The sequence below is a fragment of the Mya arenaria genome, chromosome 13 (genome assembly GCF_026914265.1).
Source record: "Mya arenaria isolate MELC-2E11 chromosome 13, ASM2691426v1".
Taxonomy (NCBI): domain Eukaryota; kingdom Metazoa; phylum Mollusca; class Bivalvia; order Myida; family Myidae; genus Mya; species Mya arenaria.
In genome coordinates, this window is record NC_069134.1 from 44,141,802 (window position 1) to 44,160,107 (window position 18,306).

At 32.5% G+C, this 18,306-nt stretch overlaps 1 protein-coding gene across 1 annotated transcript; it reads left to right on the plus strand.

The window, feature by feature from the left end:
- Window positions 1–47: 47 nt before the first annotated feature.
- LOC128215290 (transmembrane protein 53-like) lies at window positions 48–16,529 on the plus strand (the record flags this gene model as incomplete). The annotated part of the gene is made up of 3 exons (XM_052921994.1): window positions 48–277; window positions 11,746–11,946; window positions 12,403–16,529. Coding segments are annotated over 3 exons (999 nt in total), but the record flags the coding sequence as incomplete, so codon positions are not given.
- Between the last annotated feature and the right edge of the window lie 1,777 nt (window positions 16,530–18,306).

The window sequence follows — 18,306 nt, forward strand, 5'->3', positions numbered from 1 at the left end:
TTGTTGACACCTGTTACAAAGGCGTTCATTGACCAATCCATTATAAATTGACCAATCAGGTGAGAGAAAACAAATTTAATACAGAATCTGACAAGAAGATGGAGGACGACGATCTTGAATACGATATCACCTTTCCTTCTCCAAATTCTACTGAAATAGGAGAAGAAAATGAAGAGTGTTTTAACGACAGGAAGGAACCAGTTATAATTCTTCTAGGCTGGTTGGGTTGTCGTGAAAAGTATCTGGCGAAATACGGGCAGTTGTATGATCAAAGAGGGTTAGTATTTATGTATTGCTGGATTCGTAACTGAACGTTTCGAACCAGGAAATACGCCGAAATAGTATTTTTAAATTGTACTTGCTCAACAATTCATCGTACTTAATTACACTGCATTGGCCTTAATTATAAAATGCATAATAAATATGATAAAAAAAACTTGTGATGTATAAAATCAAGGGACACAATTAAATTTTACTGATACAGTGGTAGATCAAAGACATAGTCCACCTAAATGGCTGTCAACGAGTCTTTTGACGATTTTTTTACTATGGCAGACTCTTGACGTCCACCATCCCAGCAAAAAGTAGCAAGCGGTCCTTGCGCAGAGAATCCTTGCGGCCATAATTTTGAAATTATCTCCGTTATAAATTCAAATTACTACGAAAATATTATTGCCCACTATTAAACACATATTTAGTTATGTCAGTATGCCCAAAAACATGTTAAGTTATCATAAAACACTTACAAATGTCGATTGTTTATCAAGTATCCCGATATTGGTAAATCTGGGGAAAAGCTGACTGGGTGTACATGTATAACAGTATTCGTGATCCATAATATATTAATGTGAAAATAACAACTGATGTATGTATTTCTTTAGACCTTGCGATCAAGGATAACACGTGAAAGTGCAAGCACTTATTTCCAACAGGGTCCTTTGTTTTTGCTGAAGGGACAGCACGCTGAAGAGACAGTTGTGGGATACAAGGAAGTCCGGGTGCGAGACCCTAGCTCTTTTTCGAAGAGACCCCTTGGTTCTTTTACGTGCTCGGTGTAAAGCACCGATACACGGGGTACAACTTTCCTGGGTTAAACCAGTACTGAGTACACCACTTTTCCAAGCACTACCCTTTAAATGCCAAGCGCCAGGCAAGGGAGCTACTTGTACCAACTTTTAACGTCTTTTGGTATGACGTGGCCAGGGATCGAACTCACGACCTCCCGCTCCGTAGGCGGATGCTTATCCACTAGGCCACGGAGACTGATGACAAATTAAATCCAGTTCCGATCACTGTCGGATAAAAATTGAACAACTTTGTCATTATTATTTAACATCAATGCATATTATTACAGTATATCATTTTGCCCGTTGTTAAGCGGTAGTGAGTTGTAGCGTTTCAGGGATACATAAGACATGTCAAAATAATAAACAAGTATCCCTGATCGCTCATTATTGTAGCTAATCAAAGACATTGAATTTTTGTTCACTTTACCAGGGGGTCCAACGTGAAATGTGTTCGCCGAATTTTAAGTGAGGGAAATTGTGTGAAGCCGAATAAAATGGCGGCGTTGAAAGGAATTTCGGTGTTTCAAGGATGTATTTTCACCTGGTAAGTAAGTTATATCACCTTTCTCGCAATATAAATACGCCTACCCGGAGACCACAAGTGTAAGCGTCTCTCGGTTTTTTAACCTAGATGTTTCTAGAAGCCTTTACAAAAAAGTTATTGAATGTATAAGCTGAACGATTGATTGTTTGCAAAGTGAAAATAGAAAATTGTGTGACTTGAAACGGTGTTTTCGGCCCTAGTTTCCCATTGTTGTACCTGTTTTAGCTATTTGTTATTAAATATTTGCATTATTTATCTTTTCGACCGCTACTGCACTTACATGGGTATTATACGGCTGATTTTTTAATGTTTAAACACCTTTTATTTTGGGCGACGAAGTTATATGCAGTTTTTGTGTGAAGCAGAATCAGAATAAGCGTGCTTTAAAGCTGCATTTTCACAGATTACACGGTTTGATAACTTTTTAATTTAAGTCCTGAACGATTTTTGCGAAAATCCATGGAAACCCGCTTTATAAGACTGCCGACAAAAAATTATATTTAAATTCAAAAAATTAATTTTCTATTTTCACTTTGTAAACAATCAATCTTTCAGCTTATACATTCAATAACTTTTTTGTAAAGGCCTCTAGAAACATAGGTTAAAAAACCGAGAGACGCTTACACGTGTGGTCTCCAGGTAGGCGTATTTATATTGCGAGAAAGGTGATATAACTTACTTACCAGGTGAAAATACATCCTTGAAACACCGAAATTCCTTTCAACGCCGCCATTTTATTCGTCTTCACACAATTTCCCTCACTTAAAATTCGGCGAACACATTTCACGTTGGACCCCCTGTTTACATGTATAGTCTTTAAAACAACCCTGCTGACAAGTTAGAATTATACACTGTCTGCCTGATCAAGCAAGTTAAAAAGCGGTAGGAAATAAACCAATTCAGAAAAGGGTATGATTAAAATACGAAAATATGCTATTTTCGCGAAAATAGCTTTTTTGGGTATGACTAAAATATGAAAATAGGCTATTTTTCGCTAAAATAGCTTTTTTGACTAAAATACGAAAATAAGGTTATTTTTGATGAAAATAAGTTATTTTCGCGAAAATAACATTTTTGACAAAAATTTAGTTATTTTTTTGATAAAATATTTGGGGGGGGGGAGTTTTGGTAAAACTCTGAAAATAGGCGAAAATAACATTTCGGAAAAAAATGTAGTTAGTTTTTGGATAAAATAAAGTTATTTTCGCGGAAATAAGTTTTTGTAAAAATCTGAAAATAGGGTTAGTTTTGGCGAAAATAACATCTTTGACAAACATGTAGTTAGTTTATGGCTCAAATAAGGTATTTTCGCGAAAATAAGATTTTGGTAAAAATCTGGAAAGTTTTGGTGAAAATAACATTTTTTTGAAAATTATGTACTTACCAGTAGTTTGGGCTAAAATAAAGTTATTTTCGCGAAAATAAGATTTTGATAAAAATCTGGTAAGTTTTGGCGAAAATACCATTTGTGACAAAAATGTAGTTAGTTTTTGGATAAAATAAAAAAGTTTGGGGTGAAATAAGTTTGGGTAAAAATCTGAAAATAGGGTTAGTTTGGGCGAGAATTTTTTTTGGACATGTCGGCATCCCCTTTAATATTTATGCAAAAAGCAACAGAAACAAGCTCAGTAGCAAAAGTATATACATAAACCCTGTTTAGTGGCAATGGGCAAACGCTAAAGACATAGAACACAAAATCACAAACAATTAAGAAACATATAACAGCACACAAACTTGGTATGTTTATCAAGAATAAAAAACATCATTGTACTAAAACTGGGAACAAATAAAGAAAAACAGTATTAAAGATAAAAGCGACTTTTATTTGCTAATTTAATCTCTCCTAAATGATATGAAAATTTAAAAGATTTGAAGAAAATGAAGTCACATGCCAAAACACTCGAAGTCAGCCAAAACGTGTTCGCCAGATACGGTTTTAAAGAAAACATGAATTAGCAAAATCTTCATAAAAATCAAAGCAATGAAAGCTTAGTTATGAAAGGATGCTATATTCAACCCAATATTTTGTTTCATGTATTCATCTTCAAAAACAAGAAGGCAAATGCTCTTCAAAAAATTGCCTTTATATCCACGGTTTAAATAAAATCCAAGTAATTCATTAAGTATCTGCCCAACTACCTGCTGGAAACATTTTAATTTAACGAATTTTCTTTAAAACTTTATCATAAAAATTGGGATGAGCAATACTATCAGCAATGAGCGATTTAAGACTACTATTGTTGTAGGACATATCTTTGATTGTTCCCTTTAGTATTTCGTGTACCTGCTGCAGTAGCACTAACGGTCTATAATTATGGGTCATTGTCATTAACTTAATCCGCTTACTGACAAACAAGTGTGTATAACCGCTTTGATGTTGCACATTTCGGAAGGAGGTGTGATCAACAGAAACATGTCAAAATACTATCAATAATCATTGTTCAATTTTCTTAAAAACACAATTGTTTCGAAACACTAATGCACCTGTCATATGTGTTATGTAGACCGAATAAAAGTTTTTCGGATTAAATTAAATTTTGGATTAAAAATTGTCATTTACGGCAACAGAAGAAGGTATTTTTCCCATTTTTTAAAAAAAATCTTATTTTCGCGAAAAGAACTTTATTTTTGCCAAAAACTAACCACATAATTGTCAAAAATGTTATTTTCACCAAAACTAACTCTACTTTAAGATTTTTATCAAAATCTGATTTTCGCAAAAATAACTTGATTTTAGTAAAAACTATATACATTATTGTCAAAAAATGTTATTTTCGCCAAAACTAACCCTATTTTCATATTTATATAAAAATCTGATTTTCGCAAAAATATCTTGATTTTAGTAAAAACTATATACATTATTGTCAAAAAAGGTTATTTTCGCCCAAACTAACCCTTTTATACGCCCGAAGGGTCGTATTATGTTATGGCCTCCATCGTCTGTCCGTCTGTCTGTCCGTCTGTCCGTCCGTTAGCAATTCCGTGTCCGGGCCATAACTTGGTAACTAATAAAGCGATTTTCAAATAACTTTATACAAATCATCACTACATTAAAAGGATGTGTCGCGCGCAATTTCCAGGTTCATACCTCAAAGACTAGAATCACCATGGGGGTGCGTTAGCAAATCCGTGTCCGGGCCACAACTTAGTCACTAATAAAGTCATTTTCAAATAACTTTATACAAAGCATCATTACATTAAAAGGATGTGTCGCGCGCAATTTCCAGGTCCATACCTCAAACACTAGAATCACCATGGGGGGGGGGGAGCGTTAGCAATTCCATGACCAGGCCATAACTGGGTTACTACTAAAGCAATTTTCATATAACTTTATACAAATCTTCTCTACATTAAAAGGATTTGTCATGCTTTCCAGGTCCGTACCTCAAAGGCTAATTTCACTGGGGGGTGTTAGCAATTCCGTGTCCGGGCCATAACTTGGTAACTAATAAAGCGATTTTCAAATAACTTTATACAAATCATCACTACATTAAAAGGATGTGTCACGCGCAATTTCCAGGTCCATACCTCAAAGACTAGAATCACCATGGGGGTGCGTTAGCAAATCCGTGTCCGGGCCACAACTTGATCACTAATAAAGTCATTTTCAAATAACTTTATACAAAGCATCTTTACATTAAAAGGATGTGTCGCGCGCAATTTCCAGGTCCATACCTCAAAAACTAGAATCACCATGGGGGGGGACGTTAGCAATTCCATGTCCAGGCCATAATTGGGTTACTACTAAAGCAATTTTCAAATAACTTTATACAAATCATCTCTACATTAAAAGGATTTGTCAAGCATGCTTTCCAGGTCCGTACCTCAAAGGCTTATTTCACTGGGGGGGCGTTAGCAATTCCGTGTCCAGGCCCCAACTTTGTGTTACTACTAATAAAGGAATTTTTAGAAAACGTGTCCTAGCCACAACTTTGTAACTAATAAAGCAATTTTTAGATAACTTTATACAAATTATTGCTACATTAAAAGGATGTGTTGTGAGCACTTGCCAAGTCCTGCTACTTTTAAACTTGTATTCTCAGATTTTCTAAGGAAGTTTCAGATATTCTATTTTTTTATAAAAATATTTCATTTCATAAAATCTGATTCCATATTAGTACATCCTTCATTGCACTACTTACCAGTATGTATGTTGTTTTACAATTATTCTATGTTGTAAAAAAATACTGTTGAACAAAGGTTTTTATTAGCACTGCTAACTTAAGTATCATTAAAGTTTCAATATTGGAAGTTTAAGCCTTTGTTGTAAACACTTCACACCTAGTAAGCAGTATACTAGCATAACCTAAATGTTTATTAAAGACCTCAAGCCAAATCTTCTTCGGGCGTATAATGCTCCGTTTCGCGGTGCTCTTGTTTCATATTTATATCAGAATCTTAATTTCGCAAAAAAACTTTATTTTTGCAAAAAAAATACTATATTTTGATAAAAAATGTTATTATCGCCAAAACTAACTCTATTTTCATATTTCTTTCAAAATCTTATTTTCGCGAAAATAACTTTATTTTTGCCAAAAACTTACTATATTTTGGTCAAAAATGTTATTTTCGCCAAAACTAACTTTCATATTTCTTTCAAAATCTTATTTTCTCGAAAATTTATTTTCATCAAAAATAACCTTATTTTCGTATTTTAGTCAAAAAAACTATTTTCGCATTTTAGTCATACCGGCTTTTTTGTCTAAATATGAAAATAAGGATAAGAAAGGTTTGTAACGAGGTTGATTTTTTTGTGATTAAAACTAAAAAGTTTTTTTATTTTATCGAAAATAAGGATATTTTGAGTGAATAAAATAGGATATTTCTTAAAAGTGATATGTAATATACTATAAGAGCGTTTAGTTGTAGATGGATTAATTTTCTGATTTCTGGCATTAGCGGGGCCCCCAAAAAAATTGTTTGTTTAGGGGAACCTTCCCAAAACTAGGTAGGGTAGGTAGGTTTTTTTTTTTTTTTTTTTTTTTCAAAATCTGTCGTTAGTTCAGAGTGTTTTCTTTCACATGGCAGTCTTTCCTACATTACTGTCATTGCCTGACTTTGTTTTATCATATAAACAATAATTCTTATTAAAATCTGCATTTATCCGCACTTCGTAACTCTCTATTCGCTAACGAATATTTTTTTTGCTCAGAAACGGGAAAAAATAGTAAGGGTCGGTGCATTTTTATAGGTTGGGTCGGGTTACCCGAAACGGACATTTTTTTTTTTAGGCCTGGTAGAAAAGTATCCATTTACATCCAGGCCACACCATGTGGAGGCGCTCTTGCCATGGCCCGTGTGATGTAGAATGAATTAATTAGTTTGTGAGTGCGTAAATGAATGAATGAATGAATGAATGAATGAATGAATGAATGAATGAATGAATGAATGAATGAATGAATGAATGAATGAATCAAAGCATGAATGAATGAATGAATGAATGAATGAATGAATGAATGAATGAATGAATGAATGAATGAATGACCTATTGAATAAATGTGAGGTTTTAGTCCGTGTTTTATGCCGGTCGGGACGAGCTTAGTGCGGCTGTCGAGAGTATGTCAAATAGGAGGTCGCGGGAGTTGTCGGGTCGCTGAGGAGATTGTTCCCGAAAATGGGAGCTTCACTGACTGAGCTGAATAATGAAGATGAAGTTTGTTTAAAAAATCAAGTCCTTTATTTTGAAAGCAAACACACATATATATATATATCAATAAACACAAAGTACAAATAGATGTTACAAATATTTAAACTAATTTGGGGAAATTAGCATACAACTCGCTTTTAAAAATGCATGTGAAAGGTTAACTGGTTGACAACATTTCATATTACAATAAGTTTAATTTAATAATTGTTTGTTTAATAACTTTAATAAAATGAACTTTATAAATACTTGCAAACAGAAATAACATCTGTACATTTCTAAGTGAGTTCATATTTTAAGACAAATAATTGAATAACATAATTTCCACATAATTCAAACTTCTTATTATATGAATATAACTTCTAAATGTTTTAACAATAAATTCACAAAATATTAAAACTATTATATTTATAAGTACTTTGATAAAATAAATTGAGTTAAACACAAAAAGAATAATATATAAAAATAATGACAACATACCTGAATAATGAAGATGAAGTTTGTTTGAAAATCAAGTCCTTTATGATTTTCAGGACACAGGCTTCATCTTAAATACTAAGTTTTTAACAATATGATACAGATCTCAGATTTGATAAGCATCATTAAATCATTAACTTGTCAGTACAAAAATTCTAAAATTGAAGCTGAGTAGCCTGAGGGATTGTGCTACTGTTTTGAAGAAAAATATATGATAGGTTAACATCAATTAATGTAATTAAAGGAAACCACTTAGCCTAAGGTGGCCAAATTATTAAACTTAAAATCAAGTTAAGAATCTAAAAAGATATTTATTAACTGCCAAAAATATTATACAGGCTGCAGGCATTTATATGTTTACATGATGTATAGACATGCAAAGTTCGAAAAGGAGTTTTTAGTCAGAATAGTTTTATTCTTAAAATATATCTAAATAAATAATTCTGAGTTATTTAACAACATACACATATTATCCACATACAAATAAATATTTGTAATTCCAATTATCATTTTTACATAAATTTATATTTAATTTATGTAGCAAAAATGTGGGGCATAATACGTGTGTAAGACCGTTGGTTCCATAGATGGAATTTGTAATTTCTTTTCGAACTGTGTTTGAATATCCCACGGAATCTTCCATATATCTTATGGTATTTTCTTTGAGATGTTTTGTGCAGAATAAACAATTGCCATCACCGTTGCTACAAATAGCTATCTTAGGGGTCGCATGATATTCCCGAAGATATGTATTGGCTATTTCGGAAAATATCTTTTCGCCAAACCTAACCCCGTTTTCAAATTTTATTAGACTAACTATATTTTTGTCCAAAGTGTTATTTTTGCCAAAACTAACCCCATTTTAAGATTGTTATCAAAATCATCTTACATGTATTTTCGCGAAAATATCTTTATTTTAGCCCGGAAATAGCTTTATTTTAGCCCGAAAATAACTTTATTTTAGTCTAAAATTCACTATATTTTTGTCAAAAATGTTATTTTTAGATTTTTATCAAAATCTTATATTCATGAAAATAACCTTATTCTAGCCCAAAACTTACTATATTTTTGTCAAAAATGTTATTTTCACCAAAACCAACCCTATTTTCAGATTTTTATCAAAATCTTATTTTCACAAATAACCAATAAGGTTATTTGTGAAAATAAGATGTTGATAAAAATTGCAACGGTGATGGCAAGTAGCCCAAAACTTACTATATTTTTGTCAAAGATGCTATTTTCGCCAAAACCAACCCTATTTTCAGATTTTTATCGAAACTTATTTTCGCGAAAATAACTTTATTTTCATTAAAAATAACCTTATTTTCGTATTTTACTTTTTAGTCAATAAAGCTATTTTCGCGAAAATAGCCTTTTTTCGTATTTCAGTCATACTGCAGAAAACTAAACCGAAAATACATCAAAATGGTTTGAGGATACTGATAGTATGCTTTTGGCTAGCTTTTTTCTTGAAAAATGAAATAAAATGTTTTGTTTGTACTAACTGAAGCAGTCAATTTGATTCTGTTTAATAAATAACTGTTTGACCTTCACATTGAAAATTTTAAAGTTTATTTGTAATTATCACATTATATATGTATTGATGTTCAGTCTACACTTTGTATAAAGGGCTGCGGCATAGATAAACAAATATGCGTTATTACTTTGATTGTTTGGGCAAGTTAGGAAGGTTTCAGGCAAATACAGTTTGTAAGCAGCTTGCAAACTGAGTGAGTTAGGCATACTATTTTACTTTGAGTTTGAACATTGTATAAAATAGAAAATAGGAGTCTTTTTATGATTTTTGATATCTGCAGATTCATGGCATCCATTCCACTGTCATTGCTGTTTAATGATTCTAAGTGCTGCTATTGGTAACAATTTTAAGCTTATCAGAAGCTGTTTAAAGTTTAAATTAATTCTGATCAGACAATTTATTTACCCTTTGGTTAAATGTTTCTTCATGTAAAACCATTGAAAAAAATAATGTAATATATGGATTGAAAAGATGGCCAGTTGATAATCATTGCAGTTGACTGTTAACATACAGGGACCCATGTTTTTTAAAAAAATATGGTCTTTATTTTCTATTTTTTTACTGCATTATTGGTTGGGTTGTTTGATACAGGTTCATGTATAATTAACAAAAATTCATTTCAGTTTTAGAATCTAAATTGGAACTTAAGCTTAAATGATTGCATGAGATTTGGGTGAGTTTAGCTGTTACAGGGAAATATAAATATTTCCTATTTTGTTTAACAGTTTTGCATTAGTTACTGAACTCCCTATTGCTTTTTTTCTTCTGCTGTTGATGTGGGAGGTCCTGCTAAGAAAGCACCATACCAAAAGATGATATTGAATTGGTTCTTGTGCCTCCATCGCTGGATGACTTGTTTTAATTAAGGAAAGAGGTCCTCTGTGTATAATTTTGTTATCCTCCGCCTATGAAATAGGGAGGGGGATATTGAAATGGCGTTGTCTGTCCGTCCTTCCGTCCGTCCGTCCGTCCGTCCGTCTGTCTTTCTTTCCTTCCGTCTGTCCTTTCTTCCGTCCGTCACCTGCGTTTTCCCAGTAACTAGCCGGTATAATTTCATGAAACTTAAAATAAATATGAACCACTATACTGGAATGATGCCCGTCCAAAAAAAATTTGATTGGTCAATTGTCCCTGGAGTTATTGCCCTTGATTTTTTGAAAAATGCACATTCACAGCCATTTCTCAGTCACTAGCTGGCAGGATTTCATGAAACTTAAAATAAATATGAATTACTATACTGGGATGATGCCTGTTCATTTTTTTTTTTGATTGGTCAATTGTACTTAGAGTTATTGCCCTTGATTTTTTGAAAAACTCATTTACAGCCATTTCTCAGTAACTAGTTGGTAGAAATTCTTGAAACTTGAAATAAATATGAACCAACATACTGTGATGATGCCTGTTTATTTATATTTTGGATTGTGTAATTTCTATATGAGTTATTTGCCCTTGATTTATTAAAAGATCCATGTTTGCAGCCTTTTCTATGCAACTAGCTGGTAGAATTTCATGACACTTGGAATAAATAAGAACCAACATACTGTGATGATGCCTGTCTATTTTTCTTTTGGATTGGTCAATTTTCCTTAGAGTTATTGCCCTTGATTTATTAAAAAATCATTGTTTGCAGCCGTTTCTCAGTAAAACCAATGTGCTTATCTTATTCTTTCTGAGATTTTTTTTAACCTTCAAGCACAAACAAGCCATCAAGCACAAACAAGCCATTGTTGGCGGGGGATATCTTTTCACTGAAAATGCTTGTTTACATTGACTTACATTGTATATATATATGCTAGCTTGAAAATATGACTCAAGTTAACTTAAATATTGATTATTGGTGTTACATGTAAGATTGCTTGAATTCGAAATTCATGACTATTGACATCAATCCATTTACTTCATGTATATATCAAATAATTTCTTAATTCTTGAAAAATGTTATTTAATTATGCCCCCCTTCAAAAAAGTATTGTCATCAAACTTGAGATGAAGGTTGACCCCTATTGTTTTAGGGTGATCAGGTCAAAGGTCAAGGTCACAGTGACCTTGAACGCAAAAAGCTGGTCTGTGCGTTAACTCGACAATGCCTGCACCCATGGCCCTCAAACTTGACATTTAGATTGGGGTGACCTGAAGATTACCCCTATGAGTTTTGAGGTCAAAGTCAAAGGTTAAGGTCAGAACTCATATTGGTCATAAAATTACTTATCATATTTACTTATTCCCGGCTGCTAAGGGGATACATGTTTATCTGCAAATATCAGTTATCATCTGAACATGATAAAAAACTGGACCTTTTATCCTCACACTTTGAATGGTCATAATCTTAAAACTGCCTCAAAGGCAACCAATGTCAATGACAAATCAGCTGTCTCTTCAGTCCATGCATATTTCATTAAATTGTACAAATATTCTTGACAACATGGCTCTCAGGGAGGGCATAATGTTTGACAAACATCTCTTATTTATTTTTCAGCTGCATCACCATAAGATACACATCACCAAGAGATGTAGCCTTCTTCAATGTTGAGAGGCTAGACGATGTTGCTTGTAAGCTTCTTGATCTGCTCAAAGATTACTCCATCGATGACAACCCTGTCATGTTCCATATCTTCAGCAACAACGGCAGCTATGTCTACTCCCACATTGTGAAACTTCTTACCAGTGGGGATGAAAGGTATATACAATGTATATATATATATACATATATTTATTCTATTCTAAATGAAAACATTACTGTATATTTACCCCATTGATATACAGATATCTAGTCTTTATGTGTATTGCTGTCAGATAAATTTTAATTCTGACAAGTTGCTTTTTATCATTTCAACTGTAATGTGGTCAAAATATTATTTACATTTACTAGTTAATGGTTATGTATTTTTGCTAATTATCTGTAAAACAGGGTTTCCAATATGTTCTGACTATCCAACCCAGTTTGCTATAATGTAAGTGGGACAGGTATTTAAAAATTTACTATGGACAAAGAATATAAAGTTGTGTAAAATAAGTTTGGTCTGGTAATAGTATCTGGTATTTGGACGTTATTCAAGATGTTTGTAATGAAAAAATTACATGTTCATGAACATTTGGATGCAGTAAATATTCAGTGAAAATATGTCTGTTTCAGGTACAAGTTTGTGAGTGTATGTGGTGTAATCATAGACAGTGCACCTGGAAAGCCAAGGTTTGTTAATGCAGCCAAAGCCTATGGTGCCAGTCTCCATGTGAATCCTGTTCTTAAATGCATGATGATGTTTGGACTACTGATGTATCTTGTTGTTAATGGATGGGCAGCAAAAATATGGAGCATGCTAAACCCCAAATACAAACAGAAATCAAACCATTTCTTGTTTGACAATATGGCCGAAGACCCAACAAGGTGGCCTATGCTATTTTTATACTCAACTTCAGACAAGATCGTACATTACTATGACATTGAAGACATGATGAGCCAGAGACGAGCGTTGGGCGTTAACGTAAGCAGCGTATGTTGGGACGATACAGATCACGTTTCTCACTTGCGAAAGCATCAAGAGGAGTATGAACAGGCTTGTGAGAATTTTCTGGAATACTGTGTGTCTGGGGCAGTCTCCAGTTTTGATGTTGCCGGAGCGATGAGTGGCTTAGAGGCAGACGAGGAGGAAGTGGAAGGTTTTGAGACGGAGGAAGATTATCTCCTTGCGAAAAAACAGTGACACGGATATTGTATATTAAACATAGCAACGAGTAACAGCTACCCTGATACATATCAGGCTTTGTTTCTAACAGGAAGCCTTAGTTTAGCTCTATCGTTACAAGTATGTTGTCGGCTGTATCCTATAATTGGTTATTGTTACCCTAGAAGCTGTACCAAAATAGCCTTTTTTGTTAAATGTATAAGAAAATCCTTATCAATAGTTGTATAAAAAAAGCCTTTATTGTTAGTTGCGTAAGAAAAGCATTTATTGTTAGTTGTATTAGAGCCTTTGGTGGATTGAGAAAAGCCTTAATAGTTACTTGTAAAACAGAATGCTTTATTGTAAGTTGAATAATTTGATAAAAGAGCTTGTTCTATTAGTTGTATTAGAGGAAACTTTATGGTTAGTTGTTTAAGATTTGCTTTATTGTATGCTTTAAGAGATTAGAATTTATTGTATGCTTCAACTGAAAGAGTTACCTGTAATGTGCCATTGGCTGGTGTGATAAAATGTATGTTGTATAAAAAAGCTTCAGTGTTAATTAGCTTTTGAATGTTAGCTGTGGAAATTGCATAAAACATTCTATTAATGATAATTTGTATTCTGAAAACAAGGTCAACACTTAAAATAAACCTAATTTAGAGTAAATACAAAATGAGTAAATTGCATTTTTTGCAAGATTGCACAGAATGGCAAATGTATTTTTCACTCTTTTATTGTGAGAGTGGTCCATCTTCGGTGTAGAATCTAAATGCAGTGCAGCTTTGTCAAAAATTATTTTAGTGCCATAAATGCATTATATATTGCCAAATAGCAGTTTGTACTACATTTTAAAAACTGCTTTGTGTGGATATATATATTTCTGTGATATTCAGGTATGTCTCGATTTGTGTTGTATCCTTTTCAACACTGCATGCTCCTCTTAAGACACAGCCATAACTAGTCTACAATTATATTTTCTTATTAAATTGCAAACAAAAATTAAATTTTACATAAGGTATATCTAAAAACATTCCATTATACATATGTATTTTTTTTTATAGAAAGATCTGTAGATCATAAAAGGAGGAAGACATATTTTTCATCAGATTGCATGTGGAATGAGCAAAGTGTTACAAAATACATTAAAGCATTTAAAGTTTTCAGGATCGGTGCTTCATGCAGCATTTATTATTTAATTACATCTTTATTTTCATCTGTGCTAAGTGTCTTCAGCTCCTTTAAATAGCATTTGATATTTGTCACTTTGTTATATTTTATTAGCTTTTTATTTATCATTTAGTTGATGTAGCTTTTTATGTTATAAATATATTTTTATTTTCTCAGAAGTCATTCATGCTTCATCCACTTGAATATTGCATGTAATGAATATAGAAACTCCTACACATTATATGACATAGTAATACTATTAATGATACATTGTGTAATTGAAAGCTTTTCATGTAGAATCTTGAGTAAGAACATCAGGAAGAACACCACATGTTTACGATTTAAAATTTTAACATTGTATCAAATATATTGCAATGTGTGTGAATTATAATACTTTTTCTTTATAATTACTTACTGATATATACAATCTTCAGAAGTCAGAGCCTCCATTATCTACAAAAAACAACACTAGTCTGTCAAAAAAGTTAAGGAAACTTAAATTGAATGTTGTAAATGTCTAGTCAAATAGTTGTTTTTGTGTGTTCTGTGCATATCACAATGCATCGTAGATGATTCATAATACTTTGCAAAAACAGTTGCATTGAATTATTATAACGGTCTATAAGTAATAGCTACTGCACCCACAAGGTGAGCTATTAAAATTATACATGTTTGCTTCAGCTCGAGTGTATAACTTCAACCACATGCTAAGTGGGTGACATAACTGTTTTGTGAGTGTGAGCGCATGTGTGTTTGGTTGGTGGTCACCAAGCTGGACATGTGGGTTTACTCCGGGTACTCCGGTTTCCCCCCACTAGCGTGCGTATAAGTGAATAGTGCTGTAATACTTCTGCATGCTGGATACCAAACAATTAAGCTCCTCCTTCTTTTTGCCGTTCCAATATGGGAGTTAATGTATAGGTGAAAACAAAGAAAACACTCTTCAATGTTTTACAATTCAAAATTTCACATAACCCGGTTAAACAAAGTTTACCATATATTCAGAATCAAAAAGTTTCCTTGAATTCATAAAAACACACAATAAAACATTGTCAAATATCACCAAACTTTCATATGACCAATGATTGGATTGTTTTTTGTTAGTACATGTATTCAAATTTCAATAATATCTGTGGTTGTAGCGGAGGGGATGGAATCAAGTACTGTAAACTTACCTAGCAATGATTAAAGCAATTAACCCTGCATTCATTAAAATGATAAACTACATATGGGTTATTGAAACAATTGCCCTACAATGGTAAACATGTTTCATTCATCATAGATGTATGTGTCAGTCTAAATGAATCATGACAATGTGGCCATCTACAATCATTATGCTTACAATGAGTTGATAATGAGGGACCATACCATTTCAATGACACAGAAATTATCACTGGATAATAATGAAGAACACAAACTCATATTTATTCACCCGCATTATTATGATGATAGATTCTCAGTTTCTATAATTTTCAGTCGCATACTGATACAGTTTAGTACATGCTATGAATATTTGTGTGCTTTGCATATTATGATTACGGAAAAAGTACTCAATAAGTAGCAAAATATATGTTACTAACTAGATTCGGAAATCCCAAAGTGCACCATTGTGTGAATAAACCATTCTATTATTCCTTGCATCTGGGATGTACTCTTCATTTAAATCTTCAGATCTACTGGGTAATCTTCCAGGCATGAACAGAAATCTTAGTTATAATTGTTGCACATTTACTCAAATAATCTTGCCATTTAAGGTCATACTTACTTGAATACTCCATATGCCAAGGTAGAGATTACAAACCCATTTATCTGTAATTTCTGTTAATTTTATTGTGATAATTCATTACAAGATTTGTTTTCTTTTTGTAAAGTGCTCATTAATATTGCTTGATTTATGTGAACTTCTTTGAACAACTTTTACCGATATATTTACTTCCAAAAAAATATTATGGTCTATGTTTTAATAAGAAGTAGTATGTGGAATAGATTCTGTTTTATAGTAAGACCAGATTTGAATGAAAAATTCTCTAGTAAGTTATTTGTTCCTTTTTTTAGCTTTTCTGTTAAAAAAGCACAGGTATTGTGTTAGCTTTTGTGGCCTCCTGTTACTGTAGCTGTAATAATGGTTGAGCTACTCCCCTTTTTCGACTGAACAAGAACACAATCAGTAGAAAATTGTCTTCTACTGCAGTGCTTTCATTAACTTCATCTTTAAGATTAAGACAGTTAATATAGGCTTTATTCAGGCTTTTGTTCTCATTTATAAATGTTGGCATTAGATCTTGCATACTTCTCTTAATTGCTTTTGATGTAGAATTTTTGGCCTACTTGTTTTGAGCTTGATGTTATTAGGCTGTTATTTGAAGTACATTTGCAAGTTCTTGTTTCAGATGTATTTTTGTTTACTCTAATAAATTTGTATCTTTTATTGTGTGTCCTGTTGTATATTAAGATTCCAAGTCGCTGAACAAAAATGCCTCATGGTGAAGCATTGTGTGTCTCTCAAAGGGGCCATAATGACATGAAGCAATTGCAACCCGCGATGAATGTGACAGATGGCAGCACTGAGTCTGTGTGTACATTTTCTTAACAATTTCAGTGGAAATTGTACAATTGTTTTAGTTAAAATGCTGACAATTTTAACAGTCCAAGAGCCATAACTGAGTTATTATTGGTCACCAAATCTGTCAAGAGATATGAATATAAGGATCAGAAACATGTTAATCAAACACATTTAAAATATCATGCTGATAAATATCGCAAACAAGTTTATTGAAGATATACAGTGATAATGATTGAGAAATGTCCATTTTGGTCAAAAAAGAAAAACAAATGCTCAAGTAAGAGTGTAGGCCACAGTCAGTTTAATTCTTTGTTTTTATAGTCCAAGAAAAGGTTGACCCCTTTAAATAATATTTTGTACGCATTTTTGGCACCACAACATACAGGTCAAGGTTAACAAACTTTGGTTACAAACCACTATTTTTTACAGAAAAATGTCTCCTTTTGACTTAAAATTTGCAAGAAAAAAAAAGTCTTGACGATAACTATAAAAGGGTCAATGATATGGATAATTTTCAATAAACATATTCAATACCATAACATACAGATCATATTTGTCTCTTTTTACAACCTACTTATTTTTTAGGGAGTTATGGCCCCTTTCCAAAATTTGTCTGGACAATGACTTATGACAGGTGGATTAAAGCGATGTAAAGTAGTAGAGTGGATTAAAAAAACACTGATACAGTTATGGCCCCTTTTTGAAAAAGTAGTTTACAACCTGTGCCCCGTCAAGCATGTAGGGGTATATATCACTCCTGCAATACTTCTTGATTGATTGGTCAATATTTATCCAGTTATTACTTTTTGCAAATCAAATTGATTCAATGTGCAATCTAGCCTACGGATGACCTATGGACAACTTACCAAGGTATTTTACAATGTCAGTCAAAATTTAGTTAATTTTATTGCAGCTTGTTGACCTAGAGCATCACATTTTAACCATAGCACTAGATAGCCTAAATCATATGATTGGTATCTCAAAATTACTAAAATAAATGTATTAACAACATCTTTTTGTTTGACACATATTAATACTATTTATTTGTAACATGGTAACATCAAAGTTATAATCAACAATATAATCAACAAAATGGTGAGTGACTGGGGAAAAGTAAACAAAAAATCACATAATTGTAACAAAATATCACATAATTGTTACAAAATATCACATAATTGTTACAAAATATCACATAATTGTAACAAAATATCACATAATTGTAACAAAATATCACATAATTGTTACAAAATATCACCTAATTGTAACAAAATATCACATAATTGTAACAAAATATCACATAATTGTAACAAAATATCACATTATTTTAACAAAATTTCTCATAATTGTAACAAATATACTGTATAGGAAAAAATAACCCTCTAACATATATCACACGTCCATGATTCAGGCACATACTGCAATAAACATGGACAGTTAACCGTTTCAAAATCTCTAGCCAACCTCATTTTCTAAAATAACATAATATAAGGCAGATTTCACAAAAAAGGCAATTATTTGGCCCATTTGCTTTCATTTATTGTTATTGCATGTCAACTTCATATATACAGCAATTGCCTTTTCCAACCCAATAAGAACACCTAATAGAAGTGATTTGTATTAAAATAATGAAAATATTGTGTTA